We start from the raw sequence: 19,601 nt of genomic DNA on the forward strand, positions 1-19,601 counted from the left end.
CATATCAGCTGAGAGAGACTCAATTGCAGGTTTGGGACCTGTGTTTTTAAATGGTGATATAATGCCCCAGTATATTGGCTAATAAAGGGCATTCAGCACAGAATTCAGCCTATTCTATCTTAATTTATTTTGTTAACTGGCAAAATCGGTTCTTTGAAGTTCCATGTCTCATGGCTAGACTCCATTGGGTGTTTGGCACAGAGAAAGTTAATGCTGTGCAGCAGCTCTTATATCCAAGGCATTTTGGAAGATATCTTTAAGTTGTTTTGGTGTCACAATCCCTAGGTTCGATTTTTAGATTTGCATCTCGTGCCTGCACCTGGAAATCTCCTGGGAAATAAGCAAGACAAGGATGGCTGCAGAATGAGTAACTTTATAGTCAAGAAGATTGGGTTTCACAAAGTAACTAGTAATTAGCAAAAGGTAAAGGATGGGAGGCCAGGGAACTTGGATTAGAGGTAAAGCAGTATGTACAACATAGATGAAATGAGCATAAAAAAAATATTTTAATACATACTGCAGCAACTTGGTGTGATTACCACTGTCATGCAATGGAGTAAGATTCCTCTGCATGCTTGCTGAAAGATTCAGTGCAAAGACTGTATCCAGATAAGGCTGGTGCATTATAGTAAAACAAAATGCATATGAGTTGAGAGAATATAGTCTTTGGACTGTGTGGTGATAGTGTCTCACTCTCTGCCCGCATACCCTCCATAGGCTGTTTGGGCTCAGCTAGATTTCCCCAGCCATAGACTGGAGCAACCTTCAGTTCTTTTGTGAATGATGGTCCCTAAAGCTTGAGAATTTGAAAGTAGCAGAGTTTGGTGGTCCGCACATGCACCATTGCTCTGCCTCATGGTTTTGTCCAAGGATAAAGGGCAGAGCAGACCAACTGCACCCTGAGTTCCTTCTCAATGCCATGTAGTCCGAGTTGGAGCTGCTAGTGTCCTCTTGTTTCTGATGCACTTCGAGGAAAAATCCACCACCTGTTTTTAGAGTTGTACATAGTTCTTTTTGTTTTTTATTGTCGTTTTAGTGTTTAGTAATAGTTTTTAGAAATTAAGAGACTTTGGGAACTGTTTTCTCAGGTCCCCCCTGTGCCCCTCCCCCGCCCCCATCACCCATGCCTGAGCACTGGATTATGCCAAAGATGCCTGGGTTCAAGATCTGTGCCTCCTGACCATGTTCATTCTCAGTCAGTTATGAGCACCAGTGCTCTCCTTACTGCTTGGGAGAAGCCCACATTTTATCCAGGTGCAGTATCTGCCTCTCCTTCCCAAGCTGTACCTGGGAAGTTCAAGCTCTCCGTCTCAAACAGCATCTCATGGAGGTTGCCATGAGGCCGCAGTCAGATTGAGACAGGGGAACCTTTCATACATTGGCCTGAGACACCCAGGACTATGCCTCTGATCAGACAGGGAGTCCAGTTTCACCAGTACCAGTACTGTGGACCCCATGCCAGGGTCTAGTCATGAGACAAGGAAGCATGCCTATAAACATGCCAGTAAGTTTTTCTCCAGCCCGAAGAAGAACAATGCATCTTCCACGAGTTCGAGCTATGGACAAGCGGCATGTTCCAAGGCTCACAAGCACAAGAAGTCTCACAGACTGGTGGATCCACTGTTCATTGAGCCTTGTATGTCTTCCAAGTTGTCACCCCCTAAGTCAAGGGAACCATTGGTTCCGAAGTAGCCCTCTGGTTCTGGCTACGGAGCTTGTGCTGATAACACTGGGGAGGATGGAGTCTGTGCTCAGGCCCCATAAACTTTTTTGCATTCAGGGGAAATGAGATCCCCAGGTTCTCCTACCTTGGACTTACCTCACTTGAGTTGGGCTTCCACCCACTCTCCTACGGCACTGTCATTGGAACTGGGCTCTGACTTAGTATCATTGGAGGACTTGGAAAGAGCACAGGGGCTGCTTCTGCCCTACCGCTGATATGACTACCCTACTATTCCGCCAGCTCAGTAACAGTACCCTCCCTTTTCCCCAACACAGGTTTCACTGGTATCCCACTCAGTGGAGCCCTCCACAGCATCTGCCGGATCAGTCCTGTTGGCTGTACTGGGGGTCCTGGCCTCAATATCCAGCTTCAGAGCCTTCCCATTCAGCAAGAGAGGATTCACCCCCTTCCCCACTTTGGGCATCCCCGTGTAGGCATTCACAACCAGTTTTGGAGGATGAGCCACTTAGTCCAGCTCTGGTACCACCAGAACAGACGCTGCTGTGTCTTTAGCGCCCCCCCTCACTATTGGATGACTTTTTTTCTCAGTTCCAGGACCTCTTACGCAAGGTGGCTGAGGACCTCCATGTTCCACTGGAGGAAATACAGGACAAACAGCATCAGGTTCTTGACATACTGCATGCTTCAGTACTGGCCAGTGTTGCTCTACCAATCAACGATGTCATTCTTCAACCGGCTCAAACTGTTTGGCACACCCCCAGCCACTTGCGCATCCACTTCAAGGGGGCAGAGAAGAGGTATTATGTACCAGCGAAGGAGTCTGAGTTTCTGTTCTCTCACCCCGCACCTAATTCCCTCATGATACAGACAGTGACAGAGGGGGCCAGGCAGAAACACCCGCTCTCCACCCCGGCAGACAAGCAGGGGAAGCAACTGTGGCACAAGGTTTTCTCATGAGCCAGTCTCCTGTTTAGGATTTCCAACTACCAGGCATTATTGGCTAAATACGACTTTCTCAGTTACAGCAAAATGGAGGACTTTATGGACAAGCTCTCAAAGATTCCAGAGCCACTCCATGATGTCTGGGTATCTACGCACCTGCATCCAAAGGAAAAGTCTACTGTCTGCAACCTGAACAACAGTTCAGAACTCCCCACTTCTTCCAACAACCCTATGAACCTTCTCGCAAGCGGCAGAAGACTCATGACATACCGGAGGACAGGATCAGTCACAGCCTTCAGCATCACATGCTCAATCCTCTCAGAAGCGATATTTCCAAGCGTACCTAAACTTCCCTCAAAACTTCTACATACGTAAATACTACAGCAAAACATAAACATTAATCTTGTTGCATTTTCAAGTTGAGAAACAGTTGTTTTAGAACTGGTATTTAACTACGAAGTATGCTTACTATAAAACTGCTTATTCTTAATTTGAAAGATGACACATCAAGATTTATTTAGCCATAACTTTTCAATCTTTTTCTCAAACAACTTTTCTTCTTGGGAAAAATCTGGTTGTAGTGTAATTGTATCAACTGTTTTGGGTTTTTTTGTATTTCTCTCCTATAATGCTGTTTCACCAGAAGCTGACTTTGTCACTTCTCTTTAAAGGTGATTTTGTGGGGGAAAGCATGTTTGGATAATAGTCTAGTTTTTGCACACAGTTAACTTCCTTACTTGAGGTAGTTAAAATTTAGCAGGTAATTATGAAATTATTTTGATATGTTAGTCATTTGAACTACTTCATTTGTGGCCCTACCAAATTCATGGTCTATTTTGATCAATTTCAGGGCCATAGGGTTTTAAAATTGGTCAATTTCATGTTTTCAGATGTTTACATCTGAAATTTCAAGGTGTTGTAACCGTGGAGGTCCCAACCCAAAAGGTACCTGGAGGTAGGTCTGATCCCTCCCACCTCCAAGAGCAGCCATACAGGGGAAGTACAAATCCTATTCCTCCCCAGCCTGGCTGGGACTCGCAGGTAGGAGCCCCCAGCTGGGGTGCTCCCAGCAGCAAGGGGGAGATCAGATTTCACAGTCCGGGACACGTTTTTCATGGCCATGAAATTGATAGGGCCCTACATATATACTAGGAAAGGGATTAGAAATTGTTCTCGAGTTAAATGAATGAAGATTAAATACACAAATCTGTTGAATATTGAGCACATATATTCTTAATGTTTAGTCTCCTTTCTTTTTTTAAGCATTCTTAAATTGATGGAATTTTTTTTTGTCATTAGTCGGAGGTGATGTAACAGTGATTCTGAAGTTTAGTCAGAAGAGCTGGGGCAAAAAATGCTTCAAACTCAGTATTGGTGATGACTCAGGTAGTCAAGTAAGGACACAGCAAACCAGCTGATAGTGCCTGGGATTAGTTTCATTGTCTAATATTGCATATGCTTCTGTCCATGTCAGTTTTGTCATTCAATAAGATAAGATAATGGCGTTGCGTTCTGATTGAATTGTCTTATTCTTGAGCATACTTTTATGGCCTAGTTCATTATCATGTCTTTACCCAAGTGTATGGTGATTTATAGGTGCACAGTTTTATTTGCCTGATGCTTGTAACATTGTAGATTGTAACCTGAAGTGAAATATTAGTGCTTAATTTTGAATTATCATAAGGAATTAGATGTACCACTAAACAGTAGAAATCAGACTGCCATTATTCAGAAAAAATGAAATATGTATGTTTTAAGACCCGGACAAGTACTTGATTACTGTAAAAAGTTATGGAGCATCTTGAGTTGTGCGTTCTGTTTACTACACTCATGTTCCACCTTATAAGGCACTTCAGCAGTTTCCTCATCTCCTGCTGTTGACTCCAATGTTAAGGCCCACAAAGACAGCAATCAACCAGAGACATTAACAAACCACAATATAAATGAATGGGTGGTTTTTTCAACAAAATTGGATGAAGAAAGCTTAATTTACTGGGACAGACAATTCTTCATTAGCTTGGCAAGAGTATTCAGGCTAAAGAACTTCTTTGCGAAAACTTTTTTTTTTTTTAAAGCTAGGTGAGTAAGACCATCAGGAAATGAAAATAACAAGTAACATTTGCTTGTATTACTTGCTTAACAAACAGATGGATTTTCTTTTGTTGCTAAGGTGACTTCCTTTTTAGTATGTAAACAATCTCTCTCTAGTGCTATATTCATGATAATGTGTTCAGTGTTTAAGTGTTTGGCATAATTATACTATTAAATGCCATACTTTTGTTATGGGAAAGAGTTAAAAAGCCATAATCTTTCTAATTCAAATCAGTTGTGTAGTATGGAATAGAAAGGAAGTTGCCGTTTAGTAAAATACAGTCTACTCTAAGAAAAAGCAGTTCACTTTAGGAAACACAATGTGCACTAGGAAAAAAAGAAAACCAGGCATTTTAGTGTCAAGTGTGAAGTAAGCTCCTTAGGGTCAGGCAAGGACCTTAGTATTTACCTGTAAAGTATTCTATATACCTGTAATACTCTGATGTAAGTTTTTTAAGGTATTGAATGAGGGGATAAGAGTACACACTCTGTGTCTGGTGGTAGGATAAAGTTCTTAAAAGTAGAGCATAGTAATGGATATTATTTTCATTTTGCATCATAAGCCGTCTGTATATATTGTTGCATTGACTCTTAGTATTTGACATAGGGTGGTACAGTTAACTGCTGGCTGCCAAGTTAAGACTGTTTTTATTTCTGGTTTTAGACCTGTTTTTATTGAAATTTGTTTTGAGTATGTTCACCTATTTATATTCACTTTTATTAAATAGATGTCTGATTTGTTTGTCTATGAAAGTTTCTAGACTGACTGGACACCCACTTTGAAAAGCCAGACAGTTCTTCAGCAGGATAGGTGGAGGCTCAGTGCCACTCTAATATATTGCCTACTGACTTTCCTGCTCTTTCTCCAAAGCCCCTCCCTGGTCCTTACTGGCTGCTTTTTTCCTCCCCTCAATGCCTGCTTCTTGTGGCACACTGCGTAGACTTGCAAGTCTTTTTATTTTCAAGGCAAAAATGCAGGGCTTGTAAATGTTTTCATATTGCTACTCTCTAATCTTGTTCCCTTACATAGGTCCCTGTTTTGTTCTGCAGTTCAGATAAAAGAAGATTAGCATTCATTGAACTGCAGAGTCAATTGAATGTGACCCATATGCACGGTACAGTACAATAGCTCATGTACTGTACTCCATAGCTAGACATTCCTGATTAATGGATATAGATCTAGATCTATAAATTAGAACAGAAATAAATGGTGGAATACTAACAAAACATGAGGTATTATCAGAAGCTAATAAACCAACATTTGATTATAGCAAAACTAAAACTGGACATTAGACCAGCATCACTCACTACTGCTCATTGAACAAGTGAGAACCTACATAACAAATGTTTGTACATTTTTCTCTTAAACTTAATTATAATTCCAAGGGTTGGAAACATTTGGAATTTCATCCTTTTGTTCAACTTTTCAGACCTTACAATGAAAATGTTTAGAGTAGTGTATCTCTGATCAAATCTTGATGATTTAAAAGAAATTTTAAATATAGTTTGTAACATATCCCTAACATTACAGGCACAAAGAATAAACAATGAAATGTATTTTAAAAATTAAATTAAAATCTCCTTTTGGGGCCCAATCCTGCCAAGTGGGAATCAAGGAAATTCAGAACCTCTTTGAAAAAGTAGTACTGCTATGTTCATTTGGTATTCAAATTCTTATTGAAATAACTCAAGAAAATAGGAAGTGACACACTTAGGTTTTCTCTGTAATAAGGTAAAACCAAATGGGGACTGTCTAGCCATCTATTGGATCTGTTAGGATTCTCTGAAATTCAGTGTTTGAATTTGAGTGGAAGGAAGGGTTTGCTAAACACAGTGTTTAAAGTTGGATGCAATTTCTTTCTGTATTTTTCACTTGGTTCTGAAAAGGCAAACTTCTGTGTTGGGGAAAGTGCAGTTACGTAAGCAAAAATTGCACAGCCACTAGATGCACAATAGTACTAACTTAGTACTTGTATAGGCACTGAAAATTGCCATGCAACTAGTATGAGGTGAATATAATGAGGAGTCCTTTTCCGAATGTTTCAGTTAGAAACACAGGAAGTTCCATTGAGCTGTTTCCTGTCTTTATATAAAAAAATCTGTTTTTCCTCAGCTTTAATACTCCCAATGAGTAGCTAACTATGAATATAAATTTGTCAATTTACAGTTGAGGTACTGCACAGCTCAGAAGAACTTCTATATATTTATTGACAGCAAAATCTAACTTTTTTTTTTTTTTAAATCAGAGCACAACAATGGAAGAAACAGCTATATGGGAACAACACACAGTGACTCTTCACAGGGTAAGTTATTACAACAATTAATTCTGTATGCATAACTCAGGATACTGGCAGCTTTTGAAAACAATAGAAAAGAGCCAGATGTCAGGAAGCAAAAGAAAAGGAAACTGGTTTTGTTACATTCCTTTGTTTAAAATTAGAATTGTTGTAAATTCTCTGCTCAAACAGTAGTTATTGGTAAAACTTGCCAAGAAGACAACTTATTACCTAGTCACTCTTGAGCTTGCCTAAGTTTCTTATAACTTTTTTGTACATATCCCCACGCAACTGAAAATTATGCTGAAGTGTAGTTCATGCATTGCAAAGCTAAAAGAGTTTTAGCAGTATAACTGTGTAATTTAAACATAAAAATGTGTTGCAAATGCTTGTTTTCCTGAAACTTTTATAGGACAGTGTAGTTAAATGTAAATAGAATACAATTTCACAAATAAAAATTTCTGTTTGAGAATAGTTTGTACAAACCTGTACTCAGTGATGAGCTGCCAAAATCTTAACAACGGGTTCCCTATAAAAAGTTCTGATTTAAGGGATGTGCGACAGCATGTATTTTTTGTACCAATAGGGTTACCATACGTCCATATTTTCCCAGGAGGTGATTAAGAACCGAAAAGCCTGACATGTCCAGGAAAATACAGATGTATTTTAACCCTACCTAAAGTTCTTTTTTAAAAAGATGGGGCTGAACTAGAAATGAGCTCCGTTTCACATGTGTGAGTGGTGATCAGGGACAGTCTCAATGTTTGGGTCTTTTTCTTATATAGGCTCCTATTACCCCTCACCCCCGTCCCGATTTTTCACACTTGCTGTCTGGTCACTCTAGGGTGTGCACATGTGTGGGTCCCAGCTGCTCCCTGCCCCCCCCCTCATTAAAGCAGGTGTGCAGGGTTACTGCCCTGGGAACTGCAGGGCACCAGTGGATGTGGGGCTGGCTGCAGATAGGGGCGTGGGGCAGGGCTAGCTGGAGGCAGGGAGTGACACGGGCTGGCTGTGGGCAGGTGATGCAGACGGGCGGGCTGCGGGTGGCTGTGGGCAGGGGGTGGCTGCGGGCGGCTGTGGGCAGAGGCTGGCTGCAGGCAGGGGGTGGCTGTGGCAGGGGCTGCGGGCAGGGGCTGGCTGCGGGCAGGGGCTGGCTGCGGGCAGGGGCGGGCTGCGGGTGGCTGTGGGCAGGGGGTGGGGCAGAGGGCGGCTGTGGGCAGGGGGTGGGGCAGAGGGCGGCTGTGGGCAGGGGCTGGCTGCGGGTGGCTGGGGGCAGGGGCTGGCTGGGGGCAGGGGTTGTCTGCGGGTGGCTGTGGGCAGGGGGGTGGCTGTGGGTAGGGGGTGGGGCAGGGGGGTGGCGGGGGCTGGCTGTGGGTGGCTGTGGGCAGGGGGTGGGGCAGGGGGCTGGCTGTGGGCAAGGGGGGTGGCAGGGGGCTGGCTGGGGGCAGGGGCTGGCTGGGGGCAGGGGGGTGGCGGGGGCTGGCTGGGGGTGGGGCAGGGGGCTGGCTGTGGGCAAGGGGGGTGGCTGGGGACGGTTGGGGGCAGGGGCTGGCTGGGGGGGGTGGGGGGGGGCAGGGGCTGGCTGTGGGTAGCTGCGGGCAGGGGGGTGGCTGTGGCAGGGGGTGGCTGCGGGCAGGGAAGGCGGGGGAGGGGCGCAGATACTCACACCGGGGGAGCGGCTGGGAGCAGCAGGACACAGCCGGCGACTCACCAGGCAGCAGCAGGAGCCCCAGGGCCAGAGGTCCAAAGAGCAGGAGCAGCAACAGGGCCAGGAGGCAGCTCACATGGCTCTCGCAGCACAGCGCAGCGCCCCCCGGCGGCCGGGAGGAGGAATTACAGGCTTCCCAGGCAGAGCCCATCAAAGCTTCCCTCGCAGGGAAGCTAGTTAACAAGCGGTTCTAAAACCGCTTCTAAATTTAACAACGGGTTCGTGCGAACCGGTGCGAACTGGCTCCAGCTCACCCCTGCCTGTACTTCTGAGACACATACTTTGACCATGTATTGACCAGAATTGGCTGGAAATTGTGTTTGAGGCCTCAGTCATCTGCTTGTGGTTTTCCGAGACAAACGCAGGTTTGAGTAAGTATTTAATTGAGAGAGGAAAATCAAAATGTGACAGATTGAAATTTCAAACCACGTGGCCGTTTATTAACAAGGGATAAGTTACAACTTGGGCCGGGGGGAGGTAATTTATCAACTAGAAATACTATCAAGATAAACCACACACAACTTGAAAACAGTCTATTTGCATCTTACAACAAGAACTAAACGACCTATGATTAACCGCTTACTAAAATCCAAAATAGACACGCAAACTGAGTAAACTGTGCACGCATTAACTGAATGTTGTGAAATACATCAACTAACCACAACAGTAATCAATACAACAGCTTGATTCTCCTATACTGTATACACAACTTTGCACCAAATAAGGGAGAGAGAAGAAGGAAAAAAAAAGGAAGAGTATAAGCAAATAAAGTGTTTACAGAAATTAAAATGCGCATACTACACTCCAGGCGCAGCTGACCAGCAGTACAGACACAGAGTGCATGACGAATTGAGGGGAAGTAATCCTGACACGACACGACACGAGCCGGCAAAATCTGGAGGAGACCCTGGCTGAAAGGGTGATCAGGCCTTCTAGCTAACACGCAGGCACTCCTGCCGTTTTTGGCGTGAGATACAGTTTTATTCGAAGACTCTTACTCGTGCCAGCGTCTAATTGGTCCCTAGCTCCTTCACCCTCCAGGTTCCGAGCTGGAGCCCTCTACGTCAACAGAAGCTGCATCCAGCACACTACTCTTTTGCACACAACACGCTGGTATTGTAGCACATGGCACCAACTTGACCCACAATTGACCAGATAGAAGGTTCGGGAATAGGCACACGGCACTATAAGATTGCACACGGCACTACGGTGTTGCACACGATACCAATGTGACCTTTTGACCGACAATTGGCCATACAGATGCCATGTTTGAGCATGAGTTTAGGGTTGCGACAGTGGTGACCTGTGGTAGGCAGAGTAGATTGCTTTTATAAATTGTCACACTGTCTGGAGTGCCTCACGACTGAGTGTGCCTACCTCAGGACAGACTGTCAGAAAACAGGGCAAATACCTTATGCTGGTGGTGTGTTCTATATTTACATTTCACCACGCCAGGGACAGATGTGAACTCCTGGATCACAATACCAGTCTTACCATGGCTTCACAGACAGTCCCCTTAGACTCTCCAGTCTATCTTGCCACTCAGAAAAACTGGACTTTTATGATAAAAGGTCACTTAAACCAAAAATCACACCACATCAGGTTGCTCCAAGTTCCAAGAGACCAGTCACTTACCCCAGATCAATTGGTACTCTAGATCAGTGGTCCCCAACCTTTTTCGTGTGGCGGGTGCGAGATGACAAGCCACCGAGGGCTGTGGCCGGCGGACGAGCATCCGCCGAAATGCTGAGAAGCAGCAATATCAATAGGCGTCGCCACTGAAATGCCGCTGACAAGCAGCGTCATCCAGGGGCGTCGCTGGAGAAATGCTGCCGAAAATCAGTCGCCTTTTGGCGGAGCCGCCTCTGGATGATGCTGCTTCTTGGCGGCATTTTGGCGGATGCTCGTCGGCTGGACAGTACGCCGGCACACATAGATGCCCCGGTGGGCGCCATGGTGCCCGAGGGCACCGCGTTGGGGACCATTGCTCTAGATCTTGCACCAAAGAGAATGCTGGTAGCCAATTCTATACTAAACTAACTAAAGATTTATTATCTAAGAAAAGGAAATAAGAGTTATTGAGAGGTTAAAGCAGGTAAAAATATATGTACAGGTGAGTCAGTTTGTAATTCCAAATAGTGGCAGTGATGTTATAAACTGCCAGTTTCCCAAAAGTCTTTGTTTCTGGGCAGCTCTGCTTAGCATCTGGTACTCTTCCCTATAAGAGTCCAGAGATCCAGGATCTTTCCTTGAATCCATACTTAGAGCTTCTTCAGAAAACAAGTTGACAGTGTCACTACCCAGATGGGCTTTTCCGTTGATGCTGGAGAGTAAAGAATACATTTTGAGTCTTTGACCTCAGATTGTGTGTGATGATCTTCTTAGCACATGTGCAACATACCTCAGGTGGCACGTGACCAGGATTCATCACTGACTTTGCTCTGCTGGTTAGATCATTAGATTCCTTGGCTTGGGCCAGCTACTGACAGGGGGAGTGCGATGGGAAGGCTGGTCCATGGCCCCCATCACACAAACTGAGCACTTGCTTTGAAATTAGCACTTTTCTGTTAAATTCTTTGTTACGTTCCACAAGGCTTCTTCCTCGTTTGATAGGTTATTTAGTAACGGGTATACACAATGTAAATGTTTGCTACTACATTATACACATAATTAACAAGTTCACACATCATTAATAACAAAATGGCTTAATTCCATGTAAATTTTAAATTGATTGGACTTCAGTATCAATTGTAACACACATTTTGATTACATTCTTTTAATGCTGTGACATTAAAAACAATTCACTAATGCAATATTTTATCTAATATCAGCATTGATAATGTAAATCTTTCAAGTAAAAAAAAACAAAACTCTTGAACCTTTCTCTAGCACTAATATGGTCTAATGGATTCCCACCATCCTGTACTAATAAAGCGTTTATAGTGCACCGTTCACCCCACATACATACTTTTCAAGACATTGGGTTTGCCTCTGGAGAAAGTATGCATATTAGGATTACATGTATACATCAGGCTGGCTGACTCTTGCTTCAGTCTGCTCTGCAGCTGAGAAGTAATCCTCTTCCAAAGCAGCGTCATAAGGTCAAGACTAGTTCTAAACTTTTGTGTCTTAAATTTGATTGCCTTGTTACACTGTTGCTAATCTACAGAATGTGTTCTGAACCTCTGGGGGAGATTGTGAAGGTGAGATGGAAAAGGACCTATAGAAAACAGTTGTTAAAGTGGAAAAGATACTAAAGTCAAGAAATAAAGAGAGAAGGACAGAAAGGGGCAGTAGACACAAATTGATAGATTAGACTTGAGTAGTAAGTTCAGGGGAAAACATGTGAAAGTTGGGAGTGTGTATGGACCATAGTACTGAAACATGTTAACTTCCTAAATAGATTAATAAAATGATGATGAAATTGTTAGAGGGTGGTACTAGCCCTTTAAGAGGGAAGAAGACCGTGTGCCTGTGACTTATCAGCTAACCCCCAACTGGGCTTAAAAGAGGGCTCCTGGGCCCTAGAGCTGGGACAGACCTGGTTAGTCAGAACCTTCCTAGAGTACGGACTGAAGCAGTGTCTATATTACAAGTGCTATAGCAGCACAGCCCCAGCTATGCTGCTGTAGCACCACAGCATAGATTCTTCCTACATAGACTCATAGACTTTAAGGTCAGAAGGGACCATTATGATAATCTAGTCTGATCTCCTGCACAATGCAGGCCACAGAATCTCGCCCACCCACTCCTGTAACAAACCCCTAACCTGTGTCTGAGTCAATGGAAGGGTGATAGCTAGGTCAACAGAAGAATTCCTCCATTGACTTTGCTACATCTACAGTAGGGGTTAGGTCAGCTTAATTATGTCACCCACTGAAATACATTTTTTTTACACCCCATAGCGATGTAGCTAGGGGTCGATATAAATTCTAAGGTAGACCAGGCCTGAGGCAGTCAAGAAAAGGGCAGGTCAGAGCTGGTTGGGAGTGAGATTGGCAGGTGAGAGGTGCCAGAGACCAGAAAGAAGCTGTAGGTGGGTCCTGGGGAAAGGCTGAAGGCAGGAGATCAGCAAGAGGAGTTTGCCAGTTGACTACCCCAAGCCGGAGAGCCAGGGCTCAGAGGCTGAAGGCCAGAGAGCAGCAGCAAGAGTCGTCTGCTGACTTTTTTTATCATGGGGAGCCAAAGCCGAGTGCTGGAGAGAGCTTAAAGCCAGTGGAGGGGCTTAACCATTGACATCTCTGTGGAAAGTTGGAGCCAGGGGTGGGTGAACTTCCAGCACAGAAGTTATGGGGTTTCCAACTAGGAAAAATGGGATTGCACTCCAGCTAGAAGGGCTGAGGTGGCTGTCCTGCTAAAAGGTCAGGAGAGCACGAATGAAGAGCCCAGGTATGGTGGATGTGCTATGTAGGGCATATAGGGACTAGAGGATGTGGATTTTAAAGACTATATACATTCACTCTGAGAGACTCTGTTGTGAGACTTTTGTTATGGACTGTTTTGCCATACATTTTTGTAATAAACTGCACCCAAAAAGTAGTGGTAAGGAGCAGAAATTAGTGAGGACTCTGAAGGAGGGAAACTGATGCAGGTGCACTTGTTCAGCAGCAGCCCTACAGCTGGAGGTTGTCCCAGGAAGGGGCTGCCCTATGATATAGATATATCTATGTCTGTGCCTCTTGATCACTAGTTCAAATCTTGCTCAAACTGGTAGTGATGGAAAGTTGTGAACATCTGATATTGTGTGTGAAAGGTTGCCCCCTACCCCCTCTGGGGTTCTATCTGATGTATTGGGGTACTCTGAGCCCGCTGGTTCTGCCAGTCTGGGTTCTCTGACATTGCCCTGCTGAGTCAAGCCCTCAAGCCTCCTCTAGTGCACACACCGGTAAGGCCACACCCAGCTGCAGAAAGACACTGACACTGAGATCAGCTCTGTGTGGAAAGACTCAGCTCTGGAATTGACCAATACTCAAGTGCATGCCCCCTCTCATGTGTAAGTCTAAAATTGTATTGTCTTGCGCTGCACAGAAACCTGTACAGCGTAAGCTCATGAAATCCACCCCCTCCCTCAGTGTGGAGGAAGATGTGCACAGCTTTCTTTCTCTCCTCCCCCCCCCCCGCCATAGTTATGAATTCAACAAACTGGTTTCAGAATAACCAAAAACAAATTTATTAACTACATAAGATAGATTTTAAGTGATTATAAGGGATAGCAAACAGATCAAAGCAGATTACCTTAGTAAATAAACAAAAACCACAAACTGAGTTTAACACACTAGATAAGATATAAATTAGCAAATTCTCACCCTGAGTGATAAACATGCTGGCAGATTCTTAAGGCACAAGTTGCCTTGGCTTTCCCAGGCTTTCATACACAGGCTAAAGATCCTTCTAGCCTGGGACCATCACTTCCCACAGTTCAGTCCTTGCCCCTCAGGTATTTCCAGGTGTGTTGTTACAGGGAGAGTGAGGTATCCTCATGATGCCTTTGTCCTCCTTTTTATATCTTCTTCCCACTTGCTGTCACCTGGGTCAAACAGTTCCCATTCTGTAGGGCTATATCTGAGAGGTTTCTATTGTACACAGTTCCTGGGGTCATTCTTGTGCTTATGTGCATTTCCCCAGTAAGCCATTAAAATTGTTTGGCCTTTTTATTGTTGTACCTGAAAGGATGCTTGTGGATGTTTTTTCAACTCACATGTTTCAGTAACACACATATTGCCAAACTTCATAATGTCACATATGATAACACATACAATCCAACAAGATATTAATGTCTAGTAGATTGACTTTTCAAATGATACCTCACAAGACATACTTTGTACAAAACATATCCTAATTACATGACAGTGGTGAATATTGGGGTGTCAAGGTATCCGAGTGGTCTAGCTTACATAATATGCAGGACCCTTTTTGGCAGTCTTACCACAGAGTGAAAAATGGAATAGTCCACAAAGAATGAATTGCCTTTTCAGGTCTAGAGATGGATTTCTCTCAGAATGTTCAAGGTACATTAGCACAGCAATTTGATTAAGTTTGCATTGTCACTTTCATTGCTGTCGATATGTAGGACTTAATTTTCCAGTGCTCTGTCTATAACTTTTCATTTTGTTCTTGTTTCAAAAAATAAAAATATTCCAGATAGTTGAATGTGATAAGGTAAGGTGATCTTTACTACTTGGGGTTTGGGTTCAAATCCTGATGAGGTCGTGAGTGAATTCATATTTTAAATCATTCCCCATGAAACAAACCCATAGTGAGCTTCCTTCAGTTTTTTTGTCTGGGGCACTGTCAATAGCTGTGAACATTTAAAGTAATACTGAGTGACATACAGGAAGGCAGTTATGCAGGGCAGAATGCTGTTTTTATGCACCTCTGAATTTAGCTTTCACTATACACTACGGTGCAATGAAGTGCAGGTGCTGCCCTTCCAAAAGTTGTATTTAGCAAAAGACCCAGAGGAGCTGCTGCCTTTTTGGAAATGGTTGTATACTGGAATTTTGCAAAGCGATGTATTGTTTCAACAAGGCCTCTATTTTCATTAAGAGAGCAACAGCACTATACTAAATATATAAAACTTCATAATGTTCCTGCTTGGTATCAAAGTGCCATTTTAGTATGTGTTCATGCTTTCTGCACAATGTTAAAGTTGTTGGACACTTCCCATTTTCCAGAATGACATTCTCCCATGTCTATGGTTCTGTCATGTGTACTTACTGTTCTAGCCACTAAAAATGTATACCTACATCCACATGTTGAATAGTTGGTGGTCTTGTTGTCCTGCTGTAAACCACAAGGCTTAACACTGATAGCAAGAACTTAGCTTGTACTAAAAACCAAATGCAAGCCCCTCCAATTGTTAATGTGGGATTTTTGGTTGTGTTTAAAAATATTAAACCAGTCGCTATTTGGGATGGAGATGTGAAGGAAGAAGTAGCTTTTAGAAGGTTTTTTTGTGGTTGGTGGTTGATCACTTTCAGACTTTGTCAGCAACTCAGAAGCTATCAAGTAGATGAGGTGGCTACCATATAACCTTACAATACAGGGATATAAGAGGCTAATTTTTTACCTCAGTCACAGCCATCAATCTTCAGAGCACTAAAACAATGATGTAGGGGAAAAACACCTCCCCAGGAGTTATGGGGATATGGTTGCATGACTTCCTTGCCCTCTCAGTAGTTCCATGAGTCCAGACTATATAGACCTGCTGCAGATTCCATCCATTTAGTCTCTGATGTGTTGGCCTTCAAGATTCAAATTTCCCTTCACAGGAGTAGGGGACTAAAGGAGCCCCTCTGGAATTTGCTCATCCTGAAGCAACTGAGAGCAGCAAGTTAGTATTGAATTATTCAGATGCAGCACAGAGGGAGGTGCTGCAGAGATGGATCAGACTGGAGACACCCCCTTTCCACACTAGATTGGCTGCTCATTGTATTTCTCCAAGAAATATTTAGTCTGCTGGCACAGTTCCTCAGAATTGCCATGATTTTGTCCATATGCTTTCCTATAAGACCTAAATGCTATTAATATGTGTATTATGGAGTGAAGCCAAGTAAGGCAGTGGAACAGACTGATTTCACAGTGTGATTTTAGCGTTCTGTATTTTCATAACTCCATGTGGACTTTGGTAGTGGAGTTTGGTTCAATACTACTTAGTGACAAAAGATGGCTTGTTTATCTAAGTGGGCAACAGATGTGGCAGGGGGGAAATTTTGCCAGTTTATTTTAAATTGATTCATACATGTGTCTATCAAAGATACTTCTATAGCCCCCGCTATCATAGTATCTCAGCGTTTTACAGTCTTTAATGTATTTAGCCTCAGTGCCTTTCTTGATGGGGAGCAAATATCTTCATTTAGGTTGCAGTTATTTAAAAACTCCCTGAACTCTACTGATATTCAACTCCTCTCACTTCAAAGAGGAAAGATGGTGACTGGCAAGGACTTGTTGCTGCTAGCAGCTTTGCTGTGGACAATTTTTAGATACCATGTCTGTTACAGGAAATGATAGCAGAGTTGTTTCCCATATTTGTTTTAGAAGTTACTTTGAGGGTGAGGCAATACTGTGCAGCATAACTTTCCTAACATAAAATTTGTCTGAATCAGTCAGAGAACCATATTTAAATAAGGCTATAGCTAGCACAGTTTCAACTATACAGACAAGGCCTAAAACGTTCAAACGTACTTCTCAAACAAAAATATTTTTCAGTATAACACTGGATGGCACTACACCTTAGCGATTAAGGACTCAGAACTACAGTGGAACCTGGCTAATTCACACTAATGGCTGAAAAATTACAGCACTGCATAAGTTAGGAAATAAACACCAGAAAAACTCCACATAATAGATATGATAGAACATACCGTATGTACATTTTTTTTCATTTCTAGTTTAGTTTTAATTTTGATGATCCTAGTAAAAGTAATGTGCATTGTAAAAAGAAATACTTAGTAATAAGAACCACTCAGCATATACTATAATAAGCAACCATTTGAGAGGTAAGGGGAAAGCACCAGTACTTGGAGTTGTAAAGTGTGTGGTTCAGTGAAGGTTCAGAATTCCTCAATGACTGATTTTCATTCACCAGTGCTTTAAGGCTTACATTTGTGCCCTGCTGGTAATTGCTTTATTGAAGGAGAATTGCAGTGACGAAGTCATTTTTTTCATAAAGTAGTACATTTTGTCAGGAGGCAGCCGGGTTTTAGGAATTCCCCATTGCCAGTCTGCAAATCCATATCTCCTTTGTGTTACTTTGAAAGTTTCTTATCTGCTCTTTGTCTGCTTCCCTTTCCCCCGCATTTCCCCCCCTCTTTTTTTTTTATTTAAATGAGTGGTACTTCTTGGGGGTGCAGAGATTTAATATATTGCGCAGGATTGGGACCCAAGTGGATCTCTCTGGAGCTCCATTGACTTCACTGTGGCTCCACACAGACACATGAGTTTTACAAGGATTCAGTGATAGGGTCAGGGTCTTCATTTGTACAGCACTTAAATTATGTAAATGGCCATGTAAATGGATGCTTCTTATTTAATCATGATTAAGGCCAGTGTTTAAAGTGCAATTCATTTATGCGAAATGACATTGTGGGGTTCTGCATTAGTCCCTCAGTGACTTCAACATCAAACCTGCTCAGTTTACAAATAAAATGTGTTTTTTTCTGGCTGCCACTCCTGGAAACTCAGCCTGGTTATTTCTGGCACAGGCATCACAACAGTAAACATTCTCCAATGGGATTTAGTGAATGATTTATTTGCTGACATGCAAGCTAGGGTAAAATTCCTCTTACTGTCTCAGAGCTATTCTGGCTTTTTCATGACTTACTATGTAATAATTTAGTTAAGTCAATAAAGTCAGCAGGAAGTGGATTTAAGTAAGAAGGTGCCATTTTATACATAATTGCTTTTCAGAGCAGTACTATGCTTTAAAAAGTCAGAAGGTTTAAGTAGTAAATACTATACGGTAATACAATGTACTAACTCTACACTACCACTGTCTGCTACTGAGCAGTTGTGGACTATTAATTCAAACCCCTTCTCCACATCAGGCAGAAGAGGGAAATGGACCTGGGTCTCCCACATCCTGGGTGAGTGCCCTAAGAATTGGGCTGAAAGTTGTACAATGGGCACCACAGGCCGTTTTGTGAATCTAGTCTTTCATTTCCTTTATTTTTATGTGAAGATGTGCCCATTAACTAAACAAATCAGTTCATTTTTCATAAAACGAATGCTTTGTTTGACAAGAAATGAGTTTTTGTTAACTTTCTGATTTGCTAACTTTCTGATTTGCTGAAATGTTTCACGTTTTGTTTAACCCAAACTGACTTTTTTAACCTTTCAGAACTGTCTGCAAACTGAAAAATCAGTTATTCTCCCAACTCTGATAAGCATCCACTTTTTTCTGCTTATTCTCTAACAAATTAGAAATTGTATAACATCCTTTTGATTCTCTTGCTGCTTTCATGTGGTGAGGTAATAGTGTCTGCACGTTGAGCTCAAGTATAAATCAAATAATGACAATGGTTCAAGGCATTTTTAAAAAAGATTGTTACATAGCTTGCAAGATGCTCTTGTTCTGTTTTCAGTATATTGCTGTAGATTTGTACTGAGCTCATTTGAAGAGACAAAATGCTATTTTTAAGCAAATCTAATTGACAAGAACACTTGAAGTTTGGGGTGAAGCTCCTCTGATGCAATCCTTATGAGACTCATTGAGGGGACATCTCCACCGCTGAACCTTCAGCTAATGCCCTTCCCATTGGAACCATAAGAGGCTCACTGGCATTACCCCTGACATTCATGATTCTTAGTTTTATTCAGGGACCATACTCTCTGCTTTGAGTCTCAGCTGAAGAACTCTTGACAGACCATGACCCTTAGACTCATTGAGGAGCCCACCAGAGCCGGCGAGTCCAGGCTACAGTTAAATTTTGTGTAGTTAAGACCAGTTCATATACTTCTCACAGTATTTTTTTCCCCTCACAACAGGAAATACTGTTCTCAATCAATTGAAGGGAAGGGCTTGCTCATGCTTACTGTGTTAAGCAGCAGTTTGCCTGTAGCCCAGGTGCATCCTTCATCAGATGCTACTGGAGGCTGGCTGTAGTCTAGAGAAGACAAATTCTCTAAGCCAAATATAAAATTCCCAATATGGGTGGTCTTTAAAAGACAACACAGTAAATTCACTTTTTCCCAAGAAGAGGGGAGAGAACCTCAATGAACTTGTTTGCTGGAAAACATGACTCAAAATGCCTCTGATTTTGCTTCCTCTTTGGGGTCAGAGCACTCTTAATCCTAATAGCTGTAACCTAGGCATGTGAGTTCTAGTATTCTAATCTAGTTTTATTCTAATCTAATCTAATCAAACCTGATCCAGTTACTTTGAGTTCACCAGTTCTAGAAT

General features: G+C 42.8%; 1 protein-coding gene across 3 annotated transcripts in view; it reads left to right on the forward strand.

Moving 5' to 3' along the window:
* TJP1 (tight junction protein 1) overlaps positions 1-19,601 on the forward strand; it is a 294,015-nt gene that overhangs the window by 187,288 nt on the left and 87,126 nt on the right. For all 3 annotated transcript variants that reach the window (XM_044979338.1, XM_044979340.1, XM_044979341.1), the window contains exon 3: positions 6,964-7,020. In XM_044979338.1, the coding sequence (XP_044835273.1) occupies positions 6,964-7,020 (57 nt within the window). The remainder of the gene's footprint in view (positions 1-6,963; positions 7,021-19,601) is intronic.

This window comes from Mauremys mutica, chromosome 11, assembly GCF_020497125.1.
Source record: "Mauremys mutica isolate MM-2020 ecotype Southern chromosome 11, ASM2049712v1, whole genome shotgun sequence".
NCBI classification, from domain to species: domain Eukaryota; kingdom Metazoa; phylum Chordata; order Testudines; family Geoemydidae; genus Mauremys; species Mauremys mutica.